Raw genomic sequence first — 22449 nt, forward strand, 5'->3', positions numbered from 1 at the left:
GTTCGTCTGGACTTGTTTTTATGTCCCCTTGAGGAGTTTTGTGTGTTTCGGTCAGGAGAGGTTAAGAGCTGCTTCTTACTCTGCCGCCATCTTAACCCGGAACCGATCTACCAGTTTTATTATCTTTTGATAGCTTTCCTTCTGTTTATATCTTTTGCATTTTGATTTGGTAATTTTGTTTATTTTCCAGAAAAATTATTATTTTTTCTAGATTCTCTTCTCTTGATGCACATATTGATTAATTCTTTAAGAATTCAAATTACATCCTTATTTTATTGATATTTCCACTTAATTCTTCTATACCATTTAGAAAGTTCTTTTGATTGTTACATTAACATTTGGGAGAGACTTGCAGAATTTGTTGAACTATTTCCTCCTTATTCTAGGAAATATTAACTCAGTTTTGCTTATCTCAAACTACTTGTTATTACTTTCCTTTAATTTTTTGTTCATTTCTTAACCTCAGGCAGGTTTTATATATATATTCATTCTGCTGATCTTTCTATGGTATATTTACTAAATATGTGCTTCTTACTTATCCTATCATACTAGATAAATTTGATTTAGACTCAATACCCCTCTCATAGACCCCCTTGCCTATTCAATGTTCTTTCAGACCAGTGAAGTGACCTTGACATGCTATTGGAAATTTTTTTAGAGGCCACTGAAGTTGAATCTCTTTTACCCTTTTTGCAGGCCCAATTTCATGAGTTTCAATTTTTCTATTATTGACTTTCTTCAGTTCTTTAGCCAGTTCTTGAGTAGTGGTCAGTGATAAATTGGAAGATGCTGCCCTAGGACATTATTCAGGGAGAACTTTGAGAAGTTTTTGCAACTGGACCTTTCTCCACCTTTTCCTCATTTCTCTGACTGCCTATTTCCTGGTCAAGTTTTGAGCTGGAGGGAAACTCAGAGTCCTTTCAGTTCAGTGCTTTCATCTTACAGAGAAGAGAACTGAGGATAAATGATGGATATGATGAATGGAGGACAAATGACTTGCTTAGGGTCACACAGGTATTAAGCATCAGAGAAAGGATTTGAAGACAAGCCCTCTAACTCCAGAGCCAATGCTTTTCCCACTGTATTGTGAGTTGTAATGAGGATCACAGTAATTACTTCCTTCCTTTTCCACAGTCCCTTGTTTGCTCAATCTAAGTTTTCCCAATTAAGTTATTTCCATTTAGTTTGTTGATGTAATTTATTGTGGTAGTTACACTTACCTTGTTGTTCTGTTTTTCCTTCATCTCACCATATTATAGATTTAGAGCTTAGAAAAGCTTTAGAGGGGGCAGCTGGGCAGTTCAGTGGATTGAGAGCCAGGTTTAGAGACAGGAGGTCCTGAATTTGGTCTCAGACACTTCCTAGCTGTGTGACCCTGGGCAAGTCATTTGAACTCCATTGCCTAGCCCTTACCACTCTTCTGCCTTGGAACCAATACAGAGTATTGATTTTAAGATGGAAGGTAAGGGTTTAAAAAGAAAAAAAGCTTTAGAAAAGACTGTACAGGATACTTTGTCTAGCTCCCATATTCCACTGCAAAGGGAAACTGATAATGAAAGTTATATCAAGTACTTTGACATAAATAAAGTTGAGTTAATAATTCCTAGAAGGAGGGGGTAATATTTCAACAATGTCATTTGACTGAGAACTTAAATGATCTGCCTATGGTCACAGAAGCAGTGACAGAGATGGGATTTGAACCCAGATCTTTTGAATCCAATTCCAAGGTTTTCCCTATCGTCCCATTCTTCCTTTCAGTTAAAGAAAACTAATGTTGTTCCTTGAGAACCAGATGACCTTTCTAGGGCATGAATTTCCATTCCACTGGTTGAAAATGATATTCTAATTCATTTCTTTCCCTTCTCCTTCAAGTACAAACAATGGAAAGCTTAGTGATGGAAGACCTTTCTCTTCCATACTTTTGCCTAAATAGCTCTGTAAGGGATGCTCAATGGGCCAAATTGTCTAAACAAAAAACCTTGGAGATTATAGCTTTTTTAAAAAGCTGCTAGCACTCAAGCAGCCCGGGCCAAGGGTTATACATGCTTTATTGTTACAGTTATAATATTATTCCACTATTTGCAATGTGGTCTGGGAAAGATATTGTGCAGAATGAGCAAGTGCACTATTGGAAACAGCTTTGACTTGTAAAGATCTGAGGGAATGGATCTGCTGATGTCAAAATGATCAGACTTCTATTTAATGTCTTTTTGTGATACTAAAATATCCCCATACTTGACACTTTTCTGGCCTTACTTAAACATTGCCCTAGTATAAAACATCAAACTCCAAGAAATTCAATGCAGCTTCTCAGGATTCTATTGCTATTTGGACATTCATTCCAAATTTACTTTTATTCATCTGTGAGAGTATATGGAATAAGCAGAAAGGTAGAATGTTTTCTTTTCTTTTCTTTTTAAACTCTTACCTCCCATTTTACAATTAAGACTGTCTGTTGGTTCCAAGACAGAAGAGCCGTAACGACTAGGCAATGGGGATTAAATGACTTGCCCAGGGTCACATAGCTAGGAAGTGTCAGGCCAAATTTGAACCCCGGACCTCCTATCTCCAGGTCTGGCTCTTAATCCACTGAGCCACCTAGCTTGTCCCCAAGGCAGACACTTTTCTAATTGTAACTTTAAAGTTCATATTGTAAAAGGATATCAAGACTAATATCCTTCTGAGGGTCAATCTCTGTCTTGATAACTTCTTCATTTGACTTCAGAATGAGTTCTGAGTAAATGTCCTAGTAATTAGAGCTGTCCAAAAGTAGAATAGGCTGCCTCAGGCAGTAGAGAGTTCTCCCTCAATGGAGTGGATGACTGATAATCAAAAACACAAGAGAAGAGATTGTTGTTTGGATAAGGGTGAATCAGATGGCCATTGAGGTTCTTTCCAATTCTGAAAGTGTGTGATTGGACTCACCATGGGCAATAGACAAAATAGCACAGGATCACGGGACCACCTAGTTCACTTCCTTGCTGTAATGCAAAAGCATGAATACATTTCAAATTGTGCTTGTGAATTTCAAGCAAAGCAAGGATTCTTAATTTTGTGGGCATCTTAGACACTTTTGGCAGTCTATAATGAAGCCTATGGTCTTCAGAAGAATGTGTTTTAAAGTCATAAAATAATATACATAAGAAAGATAATAAATGTTTATATACTGTGCTACAGGGTCCATCCTGTGCTTTTGAAAAAATTAAATATCTCATTTGATAGGATTACATAGGATTACAAAGGAGGCCAATTATAGCGAAATAAACATGCAATTTTTTCCCCTATGTATGTCCATGTACCTCAAGTTCAGATTTCTTGATTTAAATAACCTAAAACTTAATTTTTGGCAAACTCTCAAAGAAATCTTTGTTTTGGGAAACATATTTCAAAGATTTAATCCAGTCAATTAAGTATTTAAATGCATACTATGTGCCAGGAACTATGCTAAGTGCTGGGAATACAAATATAATCAGAAAGAAATAAATTACATTCTCTCTCTCTTTTTAAAATCCTTACCTTCTATCTTAGAATCAATACTATGTGTTGGTTTTAAGGCAGAAGAGCAGTGTGGGCTAGGATGAAGAGGTTTCTGGGAAATTGTAGAGAAAGATTTATAGAGTCAGGAGTGCCACCGGGAGAGGATTGAAGACATAACTGACCTGGATCCCCTCCTTAAAATTATAACTTCTCCACAGAAGCATGGTACTTTGGCTAACATTGTGGGTGAATAGTAATGGCCTACAAGAAATTGGGTTTTGAAATCTTACAACCAATCTGCCAATTCTTTTCCAAGTCTGGTTTGCTTCAGAACACTAATGATGTTTAAATGGCTTTCCTAAGCCTTTGAATTCCCTTGGAGAGCTCTCCAGAATAACATACAACCTTGAGCAGGGCCGTGGATCCCCCTTACTCCTCTAAAGCTCCTTTAGACTTAAGGAATTTAGCAAAACTACTTGAGATAAGGTTTCATTCCTTTACCACCACTTTAAGTGAGGGACAACCCCTGTGGAAACCACCATCTTTATTGCCACCACCAATGCTAACCAATTACCACTGATGGTCAGATAAGCCCTAAAGCCCAAGAAATAGCAGCACTTGTCCCCTCCACACATGACCAGACCACCAGCTTTGCTTCCAGCCTGCCCATCCAGAGGGGCTACCCATGTGAAGAAGGGGTGTACTATTTCCATAACATCAACTGCCAGCAAAGAGGAGGCACTGCCTTGGAAGCCACAACTATTGAAGAACCATAAAGTTCAAAAGCCAGACAGTTCTTGGCACCATCAAATGCTTTAACACCAGAAACATATCATCTTATTAATAGAAGATGTGTTACCATCTGCCTCGCAATTGCACCCTAAGGATCCCTGGGTTTTTCCATCTGACTCACAGTGGAAACCTCCTGTATGTGCTGTCTGTCTTTATTAGAATGTAAACTTGAGAGCAGAGAATTGGGGTTATGATGGTCAAGTGTAACACATGACTCTATGGGAAGAAAAATGTACACACGGCATATTTCAAAGTTTAATCTGTATGATTAATATTTTTTCCTAAAACTTTTTTAGGCGTATGCAATCAACAAAGCAATAAATCAAGCCTTAACTTGTAGTGTTTGTCAATTTCGGAGGTGTAAATGCTCATCTTGAAAATTGAACAATCCACTCAGGGTTGTAGTTAGCACCACTGCCCCCCTGCTTGGGACTAGCTTGCTTTTTCTATTTGGATCTTTAGCACTCATCAAAGTGCTTTGTACATAATTAGTACTTAAAGACACTTATCAGAGAGCTTTGCACATAATTAGCACTTATTAGATGATTTTTCATTCATTCATTTCATTTATCCCAATGCTAAAAGCATGGACTCCAACCAACATTCAATGTGAGTTTTCAGAAGGCTGGTAAGCATAGATACAAGTGGTTGATAGGTACAAATAAATAACATCTCTATATCACTATATATAATATATGTATAAAAATATAGGGGGTTTGGGGGTTCAGGGAAGACTAATACCTTTGGTGTGAGAGCTTACTGAGCCCTTTTCAGAGCCTGTTTTCATTCTTTCATGTCCACTAGTCACTGAACTCTCACTTGTGACTCCAAGAAGCTGTAGCATAGTCAGTGTCCACACTCCAGTAAAACTATCTTCATAGATGGGCTAAACCAGTTGAGGATTACCACCATCAGTAAATTAGAGGGGTACCTACCCAGGCATGTGAAGACTTTCCTTGGTTGAAGGGGCAGATGAGAACAATTTGTTCCAATGGCCATGAAGGCATCAGAAGCAGGCACTGTTGGGATACTTAGGGTTTGGTTAGACAATGAAGAAGCCAGTCACCCACTGCATCCTGACTCGTCACCAGTTGTTTTGACTTTTGTCTTGCCATTGGACTTCTATTACTTTGGAAGAGAGAATGAGGCCAATGACTTTGAAAAGCTCTGTTTCACTTAAGTACAATTTATTCTTGAGTCAAAAGATCACTAGTGATTTTATTTTATTCCTGCTCACACAAAAAATAACAATCAGAGGGCAGTGCCAAGAATGTGAAGAAGGTACAGGGACCCATCTGATTTCTATCAAATTACCCTCCAAAAAACTATACTATAATGCCTAAAGATGAATTCTGGAGCAGCATAACCCATGAAAATAAAAGGTGAGGTAATTTTTCAGCCCAAAGTAACTTAAAAGGAGGGATCTATTTCCCTGGAGTGGAGATGGAACACAGTGTACCAATGGCAGGCTCCATTGAGGCAACAGGACTTGGGCACAACTGAAGCAGTATCCAAGGCTTCTGGAACTCTCAGCCATAGAGGGGTTGGTGTTAGGCAACTATTCAGAAGGAGATTACAGGGGTCCCTTTGCTAGCTATAGGTGCAAGGCTCTTGTAGTATTGCCTATATTCAGAACCAGGGCTGTCCTGGGGCACAACCACCGGATGAGGAGGAGCACCAGCAGACACAAGCACTTGTAGTTGCAGGGCAAGAGGCCCTGGTCACGGTTCAAAGGAGAAAAAGAGTACTTGAGGTTACTCATTGACCAGAGCACAGGATGGGAGAGTATCAAATATACCACCCTAATGTCAGACTACCTTGTAAGAACTGAAAGCAGATAGATCCCCAATGGCAGCTCTCAAGGCAACCATCAAAGAACATGAAGCTTGGAAGAGTCTTCCTTTCATCCCAGTTACTGAGCCCAAGTTCAATAGTTTTTCAAATTAAAAGAAAAGAAAATAGTAAGAAAATGAGTAAGCAACAAAAAATGAAACTCGAACATTGAAAGTTATTTTGGTGACAGGATAGACTCAAACTCAGAAGACAACAAAGTCAATACTGTTGCATCCAAAGGCTCCAGGAAAAATATGAATTGCTTTCAAGTCCCAAAAGAATTAATGGAGGAACTTTAAAAGGATTTAACAAATCAAATAAGAGAGGTAGAAGAAAAATTGGAAAAAGAAATGAGAGTGAAAAAGGAAAATCATGAAAAAAGAGTCAACAGCTTGGTAAAGGAGGCACAAAAATACTGAAGAAATTAATATCTTAAAAAAACAGAATAAGCCAATTGGCAAAAGAGGCACAAAAATCCAAAGAAGAGAACTCCTCAGAAATAAGAATTGGCCAAATGGAAAAAGATGTACAAAAATACATTGAAGAAAAGAGTTTTATAAAAAGTAGAATTGGCCACCTGGAGAGAGAGGTACAAAAACTCACTCAAGAAAATTATGTCTTGAAAACAGAATGGGGCAAGTAGAAGTTAATTCCTCCATAAGATATCAATAAACAATAAAAAAGTCAAAAGAATGAAAAAGCAGAAGAAAATATGAAATATCTCATGGGAAAAACAAATGACTTGGAAAATAAATCCAGGAAGGATAATTAAAAAATTATTGGACCACCTGAAAGCCATGATCAAAAAATGAGCTTAGACATCATCTTTCTAGAAATCATCAAGGAAAACTGCCCTGATATTCTAAAACTAGAGGACAAAATAGAAATTGAAAGAATCAAGCAGTCATCCTGAAAGAGATCCCCAGAGGATAATTCTCAAAATTATTACAGCCAAAATCCAAAACTTCCAGGTCAAGGAGAAAATACTGCAAGCAGGCAAAAGGAAACAATTTAAATATCATGGAGCCACAGTTAGCATAACACAAGACTTAGCAGCTTCTACATTCAAGGATTGGAAGGCCTGAACTATGATATCTCAGAGGGCAAAGAAGCTAGGACTTCAACCAAGAATCATCCATCAAAACTGAGTATAATCCTTCAGAGGTGGAAAAATGGATATTTAATGAAATAGAGCATTTTCAAACATTCCTGTTGGAAAGACCAGTGCTGAATGGAAAATTTGACTCAAATACAAGTCTCAAAAGAATCATAAAAAGGTAAACAGGAAAGAGAAATTAAAAGACATTCAATAAGATTAAAGTGTGTACATCCCTATATGGGAGAAGATTCTTGTAATGCCAAGGTCCTTTTTAATTATTAGGACAGTTAGGAGATATATTGAAGGTAAGGGTGTGAGTTGAATACAATGGGATGATATAAAAACTAAAATAAAATTAAGGTATAAGAAAGAGGAATGCATTGAGAGAAAGGGGAAGGGAAAATAGAATGTGGTAAATTATCACTCATAAAAGAGGCATGAATGAGCTTTCATAGCAGAGAGGAAGATATGGGAAGTGGGGAGGAGAGCATGTGAACCTTACATCAGAATTGACTTAATGAGGGAAGAATATGCACAATCAATTGGATATAGAAAACTATGTTACCCTACAGGAAAATAGGGGGGAAAAAGGATAAGAGAAGGGGATGGGGCTAATAGGGTAAGGTGAAGGTCAGAAACTAAACAGAGGTAAATAGGATGGAAAGTAATACACAGTAATCATAATGGTGCAAAATTTTTTTCACGTCTCTCTAATAAAGACTTCATTTCTCAAACACATAGAGAAATTAGTTTAATATATAAAAATATATATCTTTTCCCAATTGATAAATGGTCAAAGGATATGAATAGGCAATTCTCAAAGTAATTAAAGCTCTCTACAGTTATGTGAAAAATGCTCTAAATCACTATTGATTAGAGAAATGTAAATTAAAACTACTCTGAGGAACTCCCCATACCTATCAGATTGGCTATTATGACAGAAAAGAAAAATGATAAAATTTGGAGGGGATGTGAGAAAACTGGGATATGAATGCATTGTTGGAGGAGTTGTGAACTGAGTCATTCAGGAGAATCTATTGGATCTAAACCCAAAGGGCTATAAAACAGTGCATACCCTTTAACCCAGCAATACAATTACTAGGTTTGTATCCCAAAGAGATAAATAAAAATGGAGGGTAAGGATCTCTATGTAAAAAAATATTTAAAGCAGCTCTTTTTGGAGGGACAAAGATTTGGAAAGTGAGGAAACACCCACCAATTGGGAATGACTGAGTAAGTTATAGTATATGATTGTAATGGAATACTAGTATACTGTAAGAAAGAACAAGTTAGAGGAGCTCAGAAAAACCTGGAAAGACTTACATAAACTGAAGCACATTGAAATAAGTGGAACTAGAACATTTTACAGTGACAGGAATACTTTATAATGAAGAACTGTGAATAACAGCTATTCTCAGCAACATAATGATCTAAAACTGTCCCAAAGTACTCATGATAAAAAATACCATTTGCTTCCAAAGGGATGTCGGGGGAGGGGCGGGAAATGGAGTCTGAATCCAGACCAGAGTAAACTTTTTTCATTTTCTTCATTTTTTTATTTGAATTTCCTTCCATAAAAGGATTAACATGGAAAAATATTTTATATGATTGCATGTGTAAAATCTATATGAGATTGCTTTCCATGTCAAGGGGATGAAGGGTTGGTAGAGGGATGGAGGGAGGGAGAGAATTTGAGACTTAATATTCTTTGAAAAATGTTGGAAACTTTTTACATGGAATTGGAGAAAAAAATTAAATTAAATAAAAAAACAATTAGCCACCAAGAATATGTATATATGTGTATACATATATAAAAGATTAAGGAAGGAGGAAAATGTCATATTGTGTGTATATGTAAATATATGTATGTATTTATGTATGTAGGACCTTTTCCTCTTTCTTTAATCTCTTTGGGTTAAAGGCCTACTGGTGGTATTGCTATGTCAAAGGAGATGTTTAGCAACATTTGTTAGATCAAAGGGTTAGTAAATTTGGGGCATAATTCCATATTATTTTCCAGAATGTGTGGACCAATTCATATTTGTACCAACAGTGCAGCAATTTTCTTATTTTCCCAAAGCCCTTCCAACATTTGTCATGTTCCTTTTTCATCAGCTTTGCTAATCTGATGGGTATGAGATAGAACTTCACAGTTGTTTCGATTTGTATTCTTTAATTATTGGTGCTTTGGGACATTTTTTTATTACCTCTGGATGGCACTGATTTCTTTCACTGACAACTATGGCTTCAAGTCCTTTTTTTTTTTATCATTTATCAATGGAGAAATGGTTGCTTATTCTTATAAATGTGACTCAGTTTATTTTATATCTTAGAAATGAGACTTTTATCAGAGAAACTTGCTGCAAATTTTTTCCTCATAGTTGTTTCATTTCTAATTTCAGGTGTATTGAATCCATGCAATTAAAAAAAATTCTCATAGTCAAATTATCCATTTTATTTTCTGTGATCCTTACTATCTCTTGTTTGGTTGTTATCCATAGATTTGACAGATAATTTTTTCCTTGTTCCTCTAATTTTAACAAGTATTTTTTTCTTTTTTAAAATAAAAATATTTTATTTTTACCAATTACAAGGAATAACAAAGTTCCACATAAGTTTTCCAAAGTTTTATATTCCAAATTGTCTCCTTCCCTCCCTTCCTTTCCCCTCCTGGAGGTGACAAACAATTCCATCTAGGTTATACATGTATTATCTTTAGCAAGTATTTTTAAAAACATGAACTATGTTTCAGGCACACTGCTAGACACTGAATATACAAAACCAAAGATGAAAGCAGTTTCTCTCTGGAAGGAGATGACAGTCTAAGCAGGGAATATAACATGAACAGATGTAGGTAAAATAGATATAATATGATTTGGGGAGCAAGTCACTAGCAGCTGGGAGGTTTAGGAAAAGTAGCTTTCAAGGCAGTATGATGGTCTGTGGGCTGAGAGCTCTGGAAGCTGCCTCCCACTGCTCCTGCTGTTGGTTTACAAGGCCAGGCACACAGTGGGGCTCACAGCCTCAACATAGGTTTCTTTGGGTCAAGCATACTGGGGGTGGGTTGTGCTAGGCTGAACTTTGAGGGATGGGCATGGGGGTGCTCTTCTGTTGGCTTAGGCAGGGTCTTGGGTGTCTCATAGCTGGCCTGGGCCTGGGCTGAGCAGTGGGGGAAGGGGAGGGGTTGCTTCTGGTTTGCGCTGTTGGTACAGTTTCATTGGACTCTTCTTCCTCTCTTTCACTTCAGTAAAAGAAACTTTCCCTTCCTTCCAAGTTTTTTTCTGCAGGAAAATTGACCCACTTGGTCCCCATGCTGGTTTTGCCACTCTAGTCTTGATTTTGATGCTTTATTTGAAGGTTGGTTGGAGGTGGTTTTCAGAGAGATGTGGGAACTCCTGCCTCTTCTTTGCCATCTTGAAGAAAGTGGCACTTGAGCTGCTAAGTCTTGAAAAAACAAAACAAAACAAAATAAAACAAAACAAAACAAGGATTCTAAGATGGAAGAGAGGAAGGAGTACATTTAAGGTTTGGAGGGGGCAGCAAGTAACAAGTTAAAAAGGTGGAATGTGGAATTCTGTGCATAAGGAATTATAAGACTAGTTTGACTAGACCAAGTGTGTGAGGAGGAATTAGAATGAGGAAATAAGTGGGTAAGATTGAGATCAAGTTGGAATAGACTTTAAATATGAAAGAGAAAAATCTATATTATGCCTTAGAAATAACAGGGAATCAGTAGAATTTGGGAATCACATGGTTAAATTTATATTTTAGGAATTATATTTTAGGTAGCTGTTCAAAAGAAGGATTGGAGCTGAAAAACTCTAGGTGGTACAGTGAATAGAATGTGGGACCTGGAGTTAGGAAGTAAGTTCAAATCTGAACTTAGACACTTATTAGCTATATAGCTAATTAGGCAAGTCTCTTATTCTCTGTTTATCCCAGTTTTCTCATCTGTAAAATTCTTGAGATCTCTTTATCATCTCTGATAACCTGATAAGGACAGTTTAGTTGATAAGGAAATAATGATGGGACACTGGAGTTGTCTTTTACCTCATGCTTCCAGCTCTGGCTCCAGGGGCATGGAGTTTATTATATATGTCTAAAGACTCATTTCATGCAAAAGAACTCCCCTGAAACTTTGCAGATGCACAGAAGTTACAAATTATGTCACATCAAAACACAAAACATTGGGGGCAGCTGGGTAGCTCAGTGGATTGAGAGCCAGGCCTAGAGACGGGAGATCCTAGGTTCAAATCCAGCCTCAGACACTTCCCAGCTGTGTGACCCTGGGCAAGTCACTTGACCCCCATTGCCTACCCTTACCACTCTTCCATCTATAAGTCAATACACAGAAATTAAGGGTTTAAAAAAAACACAAAACATTGCCTTCAGAATATACCAAGGCCAAGGCTGAATTTTGACTAGGTTCTTATCAGAAAGCCAAGTCAGGCAATATTTCTCTCAGGGTTGAATTGCTCCTGCTAAAGTTTTGGCCTTGGCTGTAGCTGCATTCCTGGGCAAAGGGGAACAGTGTTAACTCTTTACATTCAGGTTTTCTAGGAACTTAAAGCTTTTCAATAAGGCCACAATACTTTTCAACAAGAAATCACAAGGATCACAAAAGGGGTCAAAAGAGGAGTCTCAGATTTTTATCTATTCTCTTATTGGCTTCCCACATAAAATGGGGATAATAGTAATACCTCCAGGTGTTGTTGTGAAGATCAAATGTGATAAAGCACTTAGCACAATGCTGGGCACATAGTAAGTGTTATATAAATCTTAGCTATTATTGGCTGTTTTATGGAGCAGGTAGACCAGTTAGAAAGCTGTTGCAATAATCTAAGTGAAGAGTGAAAAAAGTCTGAACTAGGGTGGTGATTGTATGAAAGGAAAGAAGGGGATATATGTATATAACAAATGTTAGGGAGAGAGAAATTTTATTTTTAAAAAATTTCTTTAATTAATTAATTTAGAATATCTTTACAAGATTACAAGATTCATGTTCTTTACCTTCCCTTTCCCCCCACCCCACACAGAGGATGCACAATTTCACTGGGTTTTACATGTGTCATTGATCAAGATCTATTTCCATATTATTGATATTTGCACTAGGGTGATTGTTTAGAGTTAATATCCCCAATCATATCCCCATCAACCCATGTGATCAAGCAGTTATTTTTCTTCTGTGTTTCTACTCCCAGAGTTTTTCCTCTGAATGTAGATAGTGTTCTTTCTCATAAGTCCCTCAGAATTGTCCTGGATCATTGCATTGCTGCTAGTAGAGAAGTCTGTTATGTTTGATTGTACCACGGTATATCAGTCTCTGTGTATAATGTTCTCCTGATTCTGCTCCTTTCACTCTGCATTAATTCCTGGAGGTCATTCCAGTTCACGTGAAATTCCTCCAGTTTATTATTCCTTTGAGCACAATAATATTCCATCACCATCAGATGCCACAATTTGTTCAGCCATTCCCCAATTGAAGGGCATCTCCTCATTTTCCAATTTTTTACTTCCCTTTCAACCCCTCCCTTTTTGTTTCCCTCTTATTATTTTTAGGGTCTATTAAATTCCCTCCCCTCTCTATTTCCCTCCCTTGATTTTTCTCTTCTGACTTTCCCCAAAGGGTAAGATAGTATTCTCTATCCCAATGGATCTAGCAGCTCTTCCTTCTCAGAATTGATTCCACTGAGAGTAAGGTTTAAGTATTACCTATTAACACTCTCTTCCTCTCCTTCTTATAATAGTATTCATCCCCTCCCCTTCCCATGAGCCTCTTTGTGTGGTATAGATTATCCTATTTTTCTTATTCCATCAAGTTTCTCTTGGTGCCATTTTCTATCCCTCCCTTTTCTTTTTTTGCATATTGTTTTAGACCACTTAGTACCCCAACCTCTCCCTATGAATAATTCTTCTAATTACTATAATAGTGCATACAGTTTTTGAGAGTTACACATATCATTTTTCCATATAGGAATACAAGTAATTTGATTTTATTGAAGGACTTAAAGAAGCACATTTAAAAAAAATCTTTCCCCTCTCTTTCTTATTTACCTTTTTGTATTTCTCTTGATTTTTGTGGTTGGATATCAAACTTTCCACTTAGTTCTGGTCTTTATGAATACTTGGAAATCTTCTATTTTGTTGAATGCCCATACTTTCCCCTGGAAGTATATAGTCAGTTTTGATGGGTAGTTGATCCTTGGTTATAGGCCCAATTCTCTTGCCTTTCTGAATATCATATTCCAAGCCTTGCAGTCTTTTAGTGAGGAGGCTGCCAGATCCTGTGTAATCCTGATTGGTGCTCCTTAATATCTGAATTGTCTCTTTCTGGCTTCTTGTAAAATTTTCTCCTTAGCTTGGAAGCTTTTGAATTTGGCAATTATATTCCTGGGGGTTGTCTTTTGAGGATTTAATGTAGAGGATGATCTATGGATTCTTTCAATGTCTATTTTGCCCTCTTGTTGTAGGACTTCAGGGCAGTTTTCTTGGATAATTTCTTGTAGTATAATGTCCAGGATCCTGGTGATTTCTGGATTTTCCAGTAGACCAATGATTCTCAAATTGCCTCTTCTAGATCTCTTTTCAAGGTCATTAATTTTCTCAGTGAGCTATTTCATGTTTCCTTCTTTTTTGGCACTCTTTTGACTTTGCTTTATTAATTCTTGCTGATTTACGAGATTATTGGTTTCTACTTGCCAAATTCTGGTCATTAAAGGCTGGTTTTCTGTTATAATCTTTTGATTTTCCTTTTTGGTTTGGTTTATCCTGTTTTTTGTTGTTTCTAGCCATTTAATTTTGGTCTCCAATTTGCTTATCATTTCATCTGATTTTTGGATTTCTTTCTCCAATTGGGAGTTTCTGTAATTTCTTTTTGAGCTATTTCCCACTTTTTCTTGCCAAATCTCTTCCACTTTTCTCATGATCTCAGATTTGAACTCTTCAAGAGCTTGTGACCAATTTCCATTTTTTGGGAAGGGTTAGATGTGTTTGCTTATTTGTCCGCCTCTACTGTCTCCTCTGTGTTCTGGATTTTTCCTCTGTAAAAATTGTCCAGGGTAAGTGCCTTTCTCTTATTCTTTCAGGTGGTTATTTCTTGGGCATTGCTTGCCATCACTATGCTGAATTTCCTTCCCAGACTGAAGTCTGAGAGTGGAGGGCAGGTTCTCTGTGTATGGAGCTACAGAGTAGTTTTTGGCTGAGGCTACTTTTCTGAGTAGTCTCCATGAGAGGCTTCTACTATCTGCCACCTCTCTCAGCTCTGTCTCCTCACCCAAGGTTTATGTTCTTGAGACTCCTGGGGTCTCAAGCCTAGCTGTTCTCAGGGATAGGTCCCTGGTTCTCTTAGTCAGCTGCCAAAAACCTAGACATTGCCCCACACTCGCTGTAATTCTGGCGCACTGACTCTGACTCTAGCACCATATGTGGGGTGGGGGAGGGTTGATAAGCTTGCATTTTGATGAGAGCTATTTCACCCCCTTATGTCATGGAAATGCCTAAATCCCCTGTACCTTTGATGCTGAGCCCTATTGTAGAGTCCCTTCATTCATCTGATTTGTTCTTTTTTTTGTCCTTTTGAGATATCATGTATTGGTTGGTGGTAATAAGAATAAGTGTACTGACTACTACTTTGCAGCCATTTTAACCCAGAAGTCCTCGTTTTCCAATTTTTTGCACCACAAAGAGCACAGCTATAAATATTTTTGTACAAGTCTTTTTCCTTATGATCTCTTTGAGGTATAAACCCCGCAGTGGTATGGCTTGATCGAAAGCCAGGCAATCTTTTAGTGCCCTTTGGGCATAGTTCCAAATTGTCATCCGGAATGGTTGGATCAATTCACAACTCCACCAGTAACGCATTAATGTCCCAATTTTGCCACATCCCCTCCAACATATATTACTTTCCTTTGCTATCATTTTAGCCAATCTGTTAGGTGTGAGGTGGTACCTCAGAGTTGTTTTGATTTGCATTTCTCTAATTATAAGAGATTTAGAACATTTTTTCATGTACTTATTGATAGTTTTGATTTCTTTATCTGGAAATTGCCTGTTCATGTCCCTTGCCCATTTATCAATTGGGGAATGGCTTGATTTTTTTTGTACAATTGATTTAGGTCCTTATAAATTTGAGTAATTAGACCTTTGTCAGAAGTTTTGTTATAAAGATTTTTTCCCAATTTGTTGCTTCCCTTCTAATTTTTGTTGCATTGATTCTGGTTGTATAAAACCTTTTTAATTTAATGTAATCAAAATTATTTATTTTACATTTTGTAATTTTTTCTAACTTTTGCTTGGTCTTAAAAATCTTTACTATCCCAAAGCCCTGACAAGTATGCTATTCTGTGTTCACCTAATTTACTTATAGTTTCCTTCTTTATATTCAAGTCATTCACCAATTCTGAGTTTATCTTGGGGTAGGGTGTGAGATGTTGATCTAAACCTAACTGGAAGAGAGAAAATTTTAAGGTTTTGCAAATCACTGGATATGCGTGGTGGATCAGAGTAAAGTGACCCTTTGTTTTTCCCTCTGGAATCTAAATACCATTTAATGTTAATTTTGCTTATTTGGACAAGGTGGCTGCTATTTTTTCTTAGGCCTCTTCCTGGCTTTTAATTTAGCCTTGGAGAGGCCATACAAGGTTTTAAGATTTGGCTTGTCCCTTGCATAATCTTTAGTCAATTGGTTCCACCTCCTTACTCTATCCCTGAAGAGACCCTTTGGAATGTTTGATATTACATTTTTATGGCATCCTGCATAATTACTTGAGCATTTACACCCAGGTTCTACATTCGCCTTGTCTCTTGCTGTGGCTCCCAGTGTTCTGAGGAGAGCACAACCAGGCTCTTCGTTTCCATATAGTAATATTTTTGCATAGCCTCAAACTAAGGACTTCTGGGCCACTGGTCCAACTTTTAATTGTTTTGTTTTCTCCTTTCCCACAGCATATTTTCCTAGCCCCATGATTAAATGGGTAACATGGAATCAAAATTAACCTGGCAGAATCTCTTAATCCTTCCCATCTTAATGTGCAACACCTGTAAGAATTTTCATTTTAATGTCAAATCTGCTCATTTTGGTATATAATTTCATTCATTAGGGAACAGAGAGTAATGATGAGTCAAAGCTTCAAAGATAGTACACAAAGATATTAAATTTCTTTTCCTTGGCTTTATTTGAACTTGGCTCTTATTCTTACATTTTTGAACGTTTGAATTTTTTCACTAGGGCCAGTGGTTGCTGGAGTTGTTGGAACCAAAATGCCCCGATACTGTTTATTTGGAGATACAGTGAATACAGCTTCCAGAATGGAGTCAACAAGTGAAGGTATGAATGATTGTCATTTCCAGGGTTTATATGTTGAGTTCTCTGGGAGAGCAATGGGGTATAGGAAAATATATTCTAATTGCTGGTATTTCTCTTTTCAGAAAATACTTAAGTCTTTATGGAAATCTTTAGAACTTCCCATTTTCCATCTGGGCCACCAGGTGGATTCAATTGAGGGGAATAGCATAATTTCTCACTAAGAAAGGTTCAAAGAAATGTTTCCTGTCTACTAGACTAATAAAGTTTTCTGTATTCCAATGAAATGTACACCATTGATTTAAGATACTGATTTTGACTTTAACTTTTTGATACAACTTGAAGCCATTAAGAAGATGGCAGTCACTGTCCCTTATATTTATTTAAAGTTAATGATACACATGTGATTATCTACTTCTTGAGAAGTCACATAAATATTAGAATCTTAGATCTGCGTGGAACTTCAGAGATTATTAGATCCCTATTCACCCTACAAAAGATGTCCTAAGATTTTGAGTGACTTCCTCAAGGGTGAATAATTAACCTTATGTGCTAGATGTTTGGGATACAAATATGAAGAATGAAACAATTTCTACTTTCAAATAGCTTATATTCTGCTAGGGGAGACAACATATACATGTAGCATATTTTCTGAAACAACTCCCCCAACATTCTTTTCACAGTCTGAATCCCTAAAAGGAGAATCCTTCTATGTTCCCTGAATGTCTAGAGTTAATCCTGAGGGACTGGGGAATATTTTTCTGGTGCTATATAGCTCACAAATACCCCACTGGTATTCTTCACCCAATGTCTATTTATTGGTATTAATCAGTCAGCCAGATTTAATGAGCTTTTACTTAGAGATACTTACTAAGGTGGTATACAGTCAGAATTATTGGTATAAAACATTTCTCCCCTTACCCCCCTGCCCTACTTTCTCACAAGTATGTGCTGAATCTAAGGGAAAGTGGGCTCAAACTTGGACCATATGTGACAGAGTAACTCACAACTCCTGGAAGTCTTTTTGCTGGAATCTTCAAGATATTCCTCTTAGATATGTTATAACTTTTCTTTTGGGATCCTTGTAGAGTCCTTGACGTGGCCTATGTGTCTAGTTTGTCCTTGGATCCAGAGAAGGATTTCTAGGATTCTAAATCTTCTGACCTTCCTAGGTTCATAAGGTTTCCTCTGGTCAAGGGAAGAAGAAGGTAAAGAGAAAGCAGTTCTACTCATCCACCTACCAATCAATTTCCTCTATGGGATTTGACTGGGTTATTCCCTTCTGGCTTATCACTCAAATCTGTTGGATTGATTCCTAAATGGTCTGCTCATTTATACAAAAGCCGAGGAACATGATTGAGTTTCTTCAGCCAAAATTAGCAAGCATAGCTTCATTCCATTTCATCCCATGACTTTCAGGGACACTTAATCCTTGATTAATTAATTGACTGATTCAATAGAAGTGTTATCACCTGATTAAGACAGTTACTTTAAATGGTGTGGGGTGATTCAATGGTAATGTCTAAGTCTTGTTCACATTATGATCATATATCTCTGATTGATCCAGTTAAGACATCTGAGTGACCTCATCCTTACATATATATAAAGGACTATACAGAATATATGTGCATATAATATTATATAGTAACATAAACTATATGTGTAATTCTCCATATCAGTGTAATTATGTTCTATGATAATATATAAATATATACAAATATAGGACTATACAGAACATAAACACAATACTATATGGCACATATTCTATTATAGTCCTATATGTGAAATATATTTTTATTGTTACCTTAATAGAAAATATATTCTTAAATTTTAATATAAAACTTATTTAAGTTTCAAATTTTCTCAGTGAAAATACATAGAGATTGGAGATGGAATGTGAAGAATAGCAAAGCAGGTAGTTTGGTTGAAGCATAGGCAGTCTAGAGGAGAGTACTTCATTCAGGAACTCCATTCCCAGTTTTCTCTACCAATTGCCATGTAAGTACAAGTTCAGTTTCTCATTTCAGGAAAGTATATTTCCTGGCCTGTGCATACCACTTTCTCCTCACCTGTTTGCTACTTTCTCTTGTCCGCCTCCACAAAACTGAGTGTTTCAGGCAGAAAGTGCTTCAAGTACACACTATTATAATCTAAAAATACAATGTAATTTGTACTTAACATGCTGCTATTCCACATTATGTGAAATAAATCCTCTCATTTTTCCCATTTAGAGAAAAAACCAGTATGGGGTCTACTCATTTATTCAAAGAAATATTATTTAGTTATTGCCTGTAGGAATGAGAAATAGTCTCTGTTTTCATTTCTCTGTCTTCTCTGCCTAACTTTGGGCTACTTTCCTAGTTTGAAATATTTTTCTTAAAAATTTGTAACTAGAAAATCTTAAAGATTTGTATTTAGAGATTAGGTAGGCATGATTAATAACTGGGCCTGAATCTCAGACAACTTATTTTCATTGCTTGTAGTAGAATTAGTAGAGGATTAGTAGGGTTTAGTTGAAAAGGGATGGCTTAACTCAGATTGCAGTATTATTTAGTCATTTTATTTATCCATCTTTTCTTTGTCCCCAATTTCCATAGGTAGTCAAGAGCTTACTACTCAGGTGAAGGTACATGGGACGAAAGGTCAGGTTTTCTTAAATGAATGGCCAAGAAAATGAGACTCAAACAATTATTTCCCCTAGTCTTTTGTAAGGTTCTAGTGACTTGGAAGTTGTCATTTAGCAATGGAATGAAAGAGAACAAAGATTTTAAAAATAGTTGATTGGACCCAGTATATGTAGGTCTGTCTTGGATCTCTCCAAATACAATCATGAGAGTGGTATATGTTTGGAATTGGGGAGATGCCATTTAAAAGTATGTTACAAATTTCCTATGGACACGTGGGGACTATGAGACTACATTTCCCGTGATTCCTATGGGTTTCTGGTTTCCGGTTTAAGGTGCGGGGACATCAAGCATCCCCACGTATGGGGCAGTTTAAATTTGGAGGAGGGCCTAGAGAAAGCCTCTTGGGTTTCCTGCTTAGCTGGCTGGCGTAGGAGAGAAAGAGGATGGTCTCCAGTGGTAAATTTAAGAGATAGTCAAGTGCGGTCATAGATATTTCACTAACATTGCCATGGCTATTAAAATATTAATTTCTCTTATTTTATCAGTCTTTATCATTTTTAATCGTAACAGTGGGAAGAAATTAACATACAAGGTATCTGAAGGAGAGCAAGTTACTAAAAGCATGGAAATCTCAACCCTTAGTACCAAAAAAAATTAACCAAGAGAATATCAATATACCAACTTGTGCCTCTACAAAATCTTTATGGGAATCAATTATAAATGAATCAAGGGCACCCTAATAAGGATATTAGTAGGGGGCAAGCAGATTTTCATGAGTACTATTCAACAATGGATTGCATTTTTACCATTCCACAATTGACTGAAGGATATAGAAGATATAAGATGACATTATGCTTATTGTTTGTTAATTATGAAAAAGCATTTGAATTAGACCAGTGAAATTCTGCCTCACAGTGGTTTTTTTTTCCAGCAAGATTTCTTCCGTCCATACCTCAAAATAATTTGATTCCTGGATAGATATAATAGAAACAACTCTGCTCAACAACCCTCTAAATTAAATATCAAGTGAGACATAAAGCAGGGAGATATATGCTCAACCAAATGTGATCACGACTTTGATAGAGGAGCCCCAGCACAGAGACCAAGTCTAAAAGAGACTCCTTGTAGGTGATGAGGCCTCCCAGATCCATCTGTTTTTGGTGAAATTATGCTGATTGTACCAATGCTTCCAAAGTGGTCTTTTTGAAGAGATGGGTAGTCTTTCAAAAGGATTTGACTTGTCTATTGTTTGGATTGTTTTCATAGCTTGCTTCTTGTTCAGCAACTGGACAGCATTTCCCAAGGGGGTGGGGGTGGGAGTGAGCTGATACTCTGAAGATTCCAAACTGTAGCTAGTTTAAACTCACTGTTCCTTAAGGATTTGTAGTTTTGGATCTTCTTGATGTTATTTGAATTACTGCTTGTCTGACTATGAATTAGTATTGAAGATCTTGAACAGAAGAGTATCAATTACAAGCAAGAGTTGGTAGTAAACTTCTTCCTAGCCAGAAAACTGTCCCTCGACTGCTAGGTTTGGCAGTGAGAATCCTGATGGAGTTGGAGAACTAGGCCAGATAATAGATCTCAGGTAACAGATAACTATATTTAATTGATGGATACAAGAATAACTGGAAATAAGGGAATAAGGATAATGGGTAAGGACAGAGGTATAAGGATAATCTAAGCTGAAACTAGTTTGATGAAATGGCTTGACAGTTACTTTTAGAGAAAAACCTCGAATGGAATGTTGACACACAGGCTGGCCTGGCAATCTCTGTCTTAGTCTAGCTGCTAGATGACAAAGCTAAACTTGACCGGCAAAGAATAGTTGTTAATTTCTTGTGATGATGTTCTTGATGATGTTTTTGAATATTGATGATGTTGTTGATGAAGTAAGCTGCTAATAACTGGATAAGATGGTTGACCTAAGTAGCTAGACACCAAGGTGAATCATCTGCTGTAAGTCTCTGGTGAAGCTTCTGGGTTCAATTGGAGAGCTTTCCCCAACATCCTTCCACCTACTTAACTCATGACTGAGTCACTTTGGCTTGGGGTGATTTCCTATTTATAGGGGTGCTCCAACGGTCTTCCATTGTCTCATGCCAGCTTTGGACATTCTAAAATCTGAACCACCTCTTGCAACAGTTGGCACAAAATGGCTACTGGCAAAACTATTTACACTACATAGGAAAGATGAATTGAAGAATACCGATTGCGCAGACTGCAACATGCATTTGGAGAAACAATTTGTGGAGTTTTGTCTGGTAAAATGTATGTCTGAGAGAAATAGTTCAGCTGGACAAAGGATTACAACTACAGTTGGACACAAGAATAAACTGGATTGCCTTTGGCAAACGGGAAAGTTCCTTTAATTACTTCAAGCTTTTCATGAAAGCAAAGGACTTAACATCAATATTCTATGAGTTTTGTGATATAGTATCAAGATGTAGGATACAGTGGATTCAAAAGAATTAAAAAATAAATGTCACATGGAGGGCAATGGAGAGACATATAGTGGTTGTGAATTGGCTATAACACATAACCAATGAGGGGCCCTGAAAACAGGAGTAGAAGATGCTATTAGGAATTCTTATGATAGGAAGTGAAGATGGACTGACTGGTCACATGGTGAGAGTGAGGAATTAGGCAAACTACCATTGTTCCACTGGTACTGTTGGAACGTCATGAGAAACTGAGAAAGAATTCTAACATGTTGAATAGATCATCTCCCCTTTCTCCCTCACTTCCCTATTAATATAATGAATTAATGAGAGAATATGGACAAGAGTTACCCAGAACCAACAGGCATGTATTGGAATCTGTGTCTTTGGAGGGAATTTTCAATTGATAAGATCATAGATCTGTTTTTAGCATTTGAGCATGCCTGGTTTTCATGTCAATAGCCCTTACCAAATGACTAACAACAACAAAAAAAGAAAACATTAGATGAAAGATGCAGTGGGAAATTTATCAGGTACTTGGGAATTTCAAGACCTCATACTTGTTTCAGAATTTGATTCAATCTAATAAACATTTGGAGGCAGCTCAGAACTCTGGTCTTGGAGACTGGAAGATGTGAGTTCAAATATAGTCTCAGACACTTACTAGTTGTGTTACCCAGGGCAAATTGTTCAATTTCTGTTTGTTTTAATCCACTAGAAAAGGAAATTACAAACCACTCCAATATCTTTGCCAAGAAAACCTCATGGACAATATAGTCCAAGTGGTCACAAAGAGCCAGACACACAACTGAATAACTGATCAACAACTATATATATATATATATATATATATATATATATATATATATATATAGCATC

The 22449-nt window shown here is 37.0% G+C and overlaps 1 protein-coding gene across 1 annotated transcript in view; it reads left to right on the forward strand.

Moving 5' to 3' along the window:
• The window catches only part of LOC123250226 (atrial natriuretic peptide receptor 1-like), a 123479-nt gene that overhangs the window by 94165 nt on the left and 6865 nt on the right, over window positions 1–22449 (forward strand). Inside the window, exons 17-19 of the mRNA XM_044679246.1 lie at window positions 16428–16526; window positions 19100–19144; window positions 21236–21393. Of these exons, the coding sequence (XP_044535181.1) occupies window positions 16428–16526; window positions 19100–19144; window positions 21236–21393 (302 nt within the window). The remainder of the gene's footprint in view (window positions 1–16427; window positions 16527–19099; window positions 19145–21235; window positions 21394–22449) is intronic.

This window comes from Gracilinanus agilis, chromosome 1 (assembly GCF_016433145.1).
Source record: "Gracilinanus agilis isolate LMUSP501 chromosome 1, AgileGrace, whole genome shotgun sequence".
Classification (NCBI taxonomy): Eukaryota; Metazoa; Chordata; class Mammalia; order Didelphimorphia; family Didelphidae; genus Gracilinanus; species Gracilinanus agilis.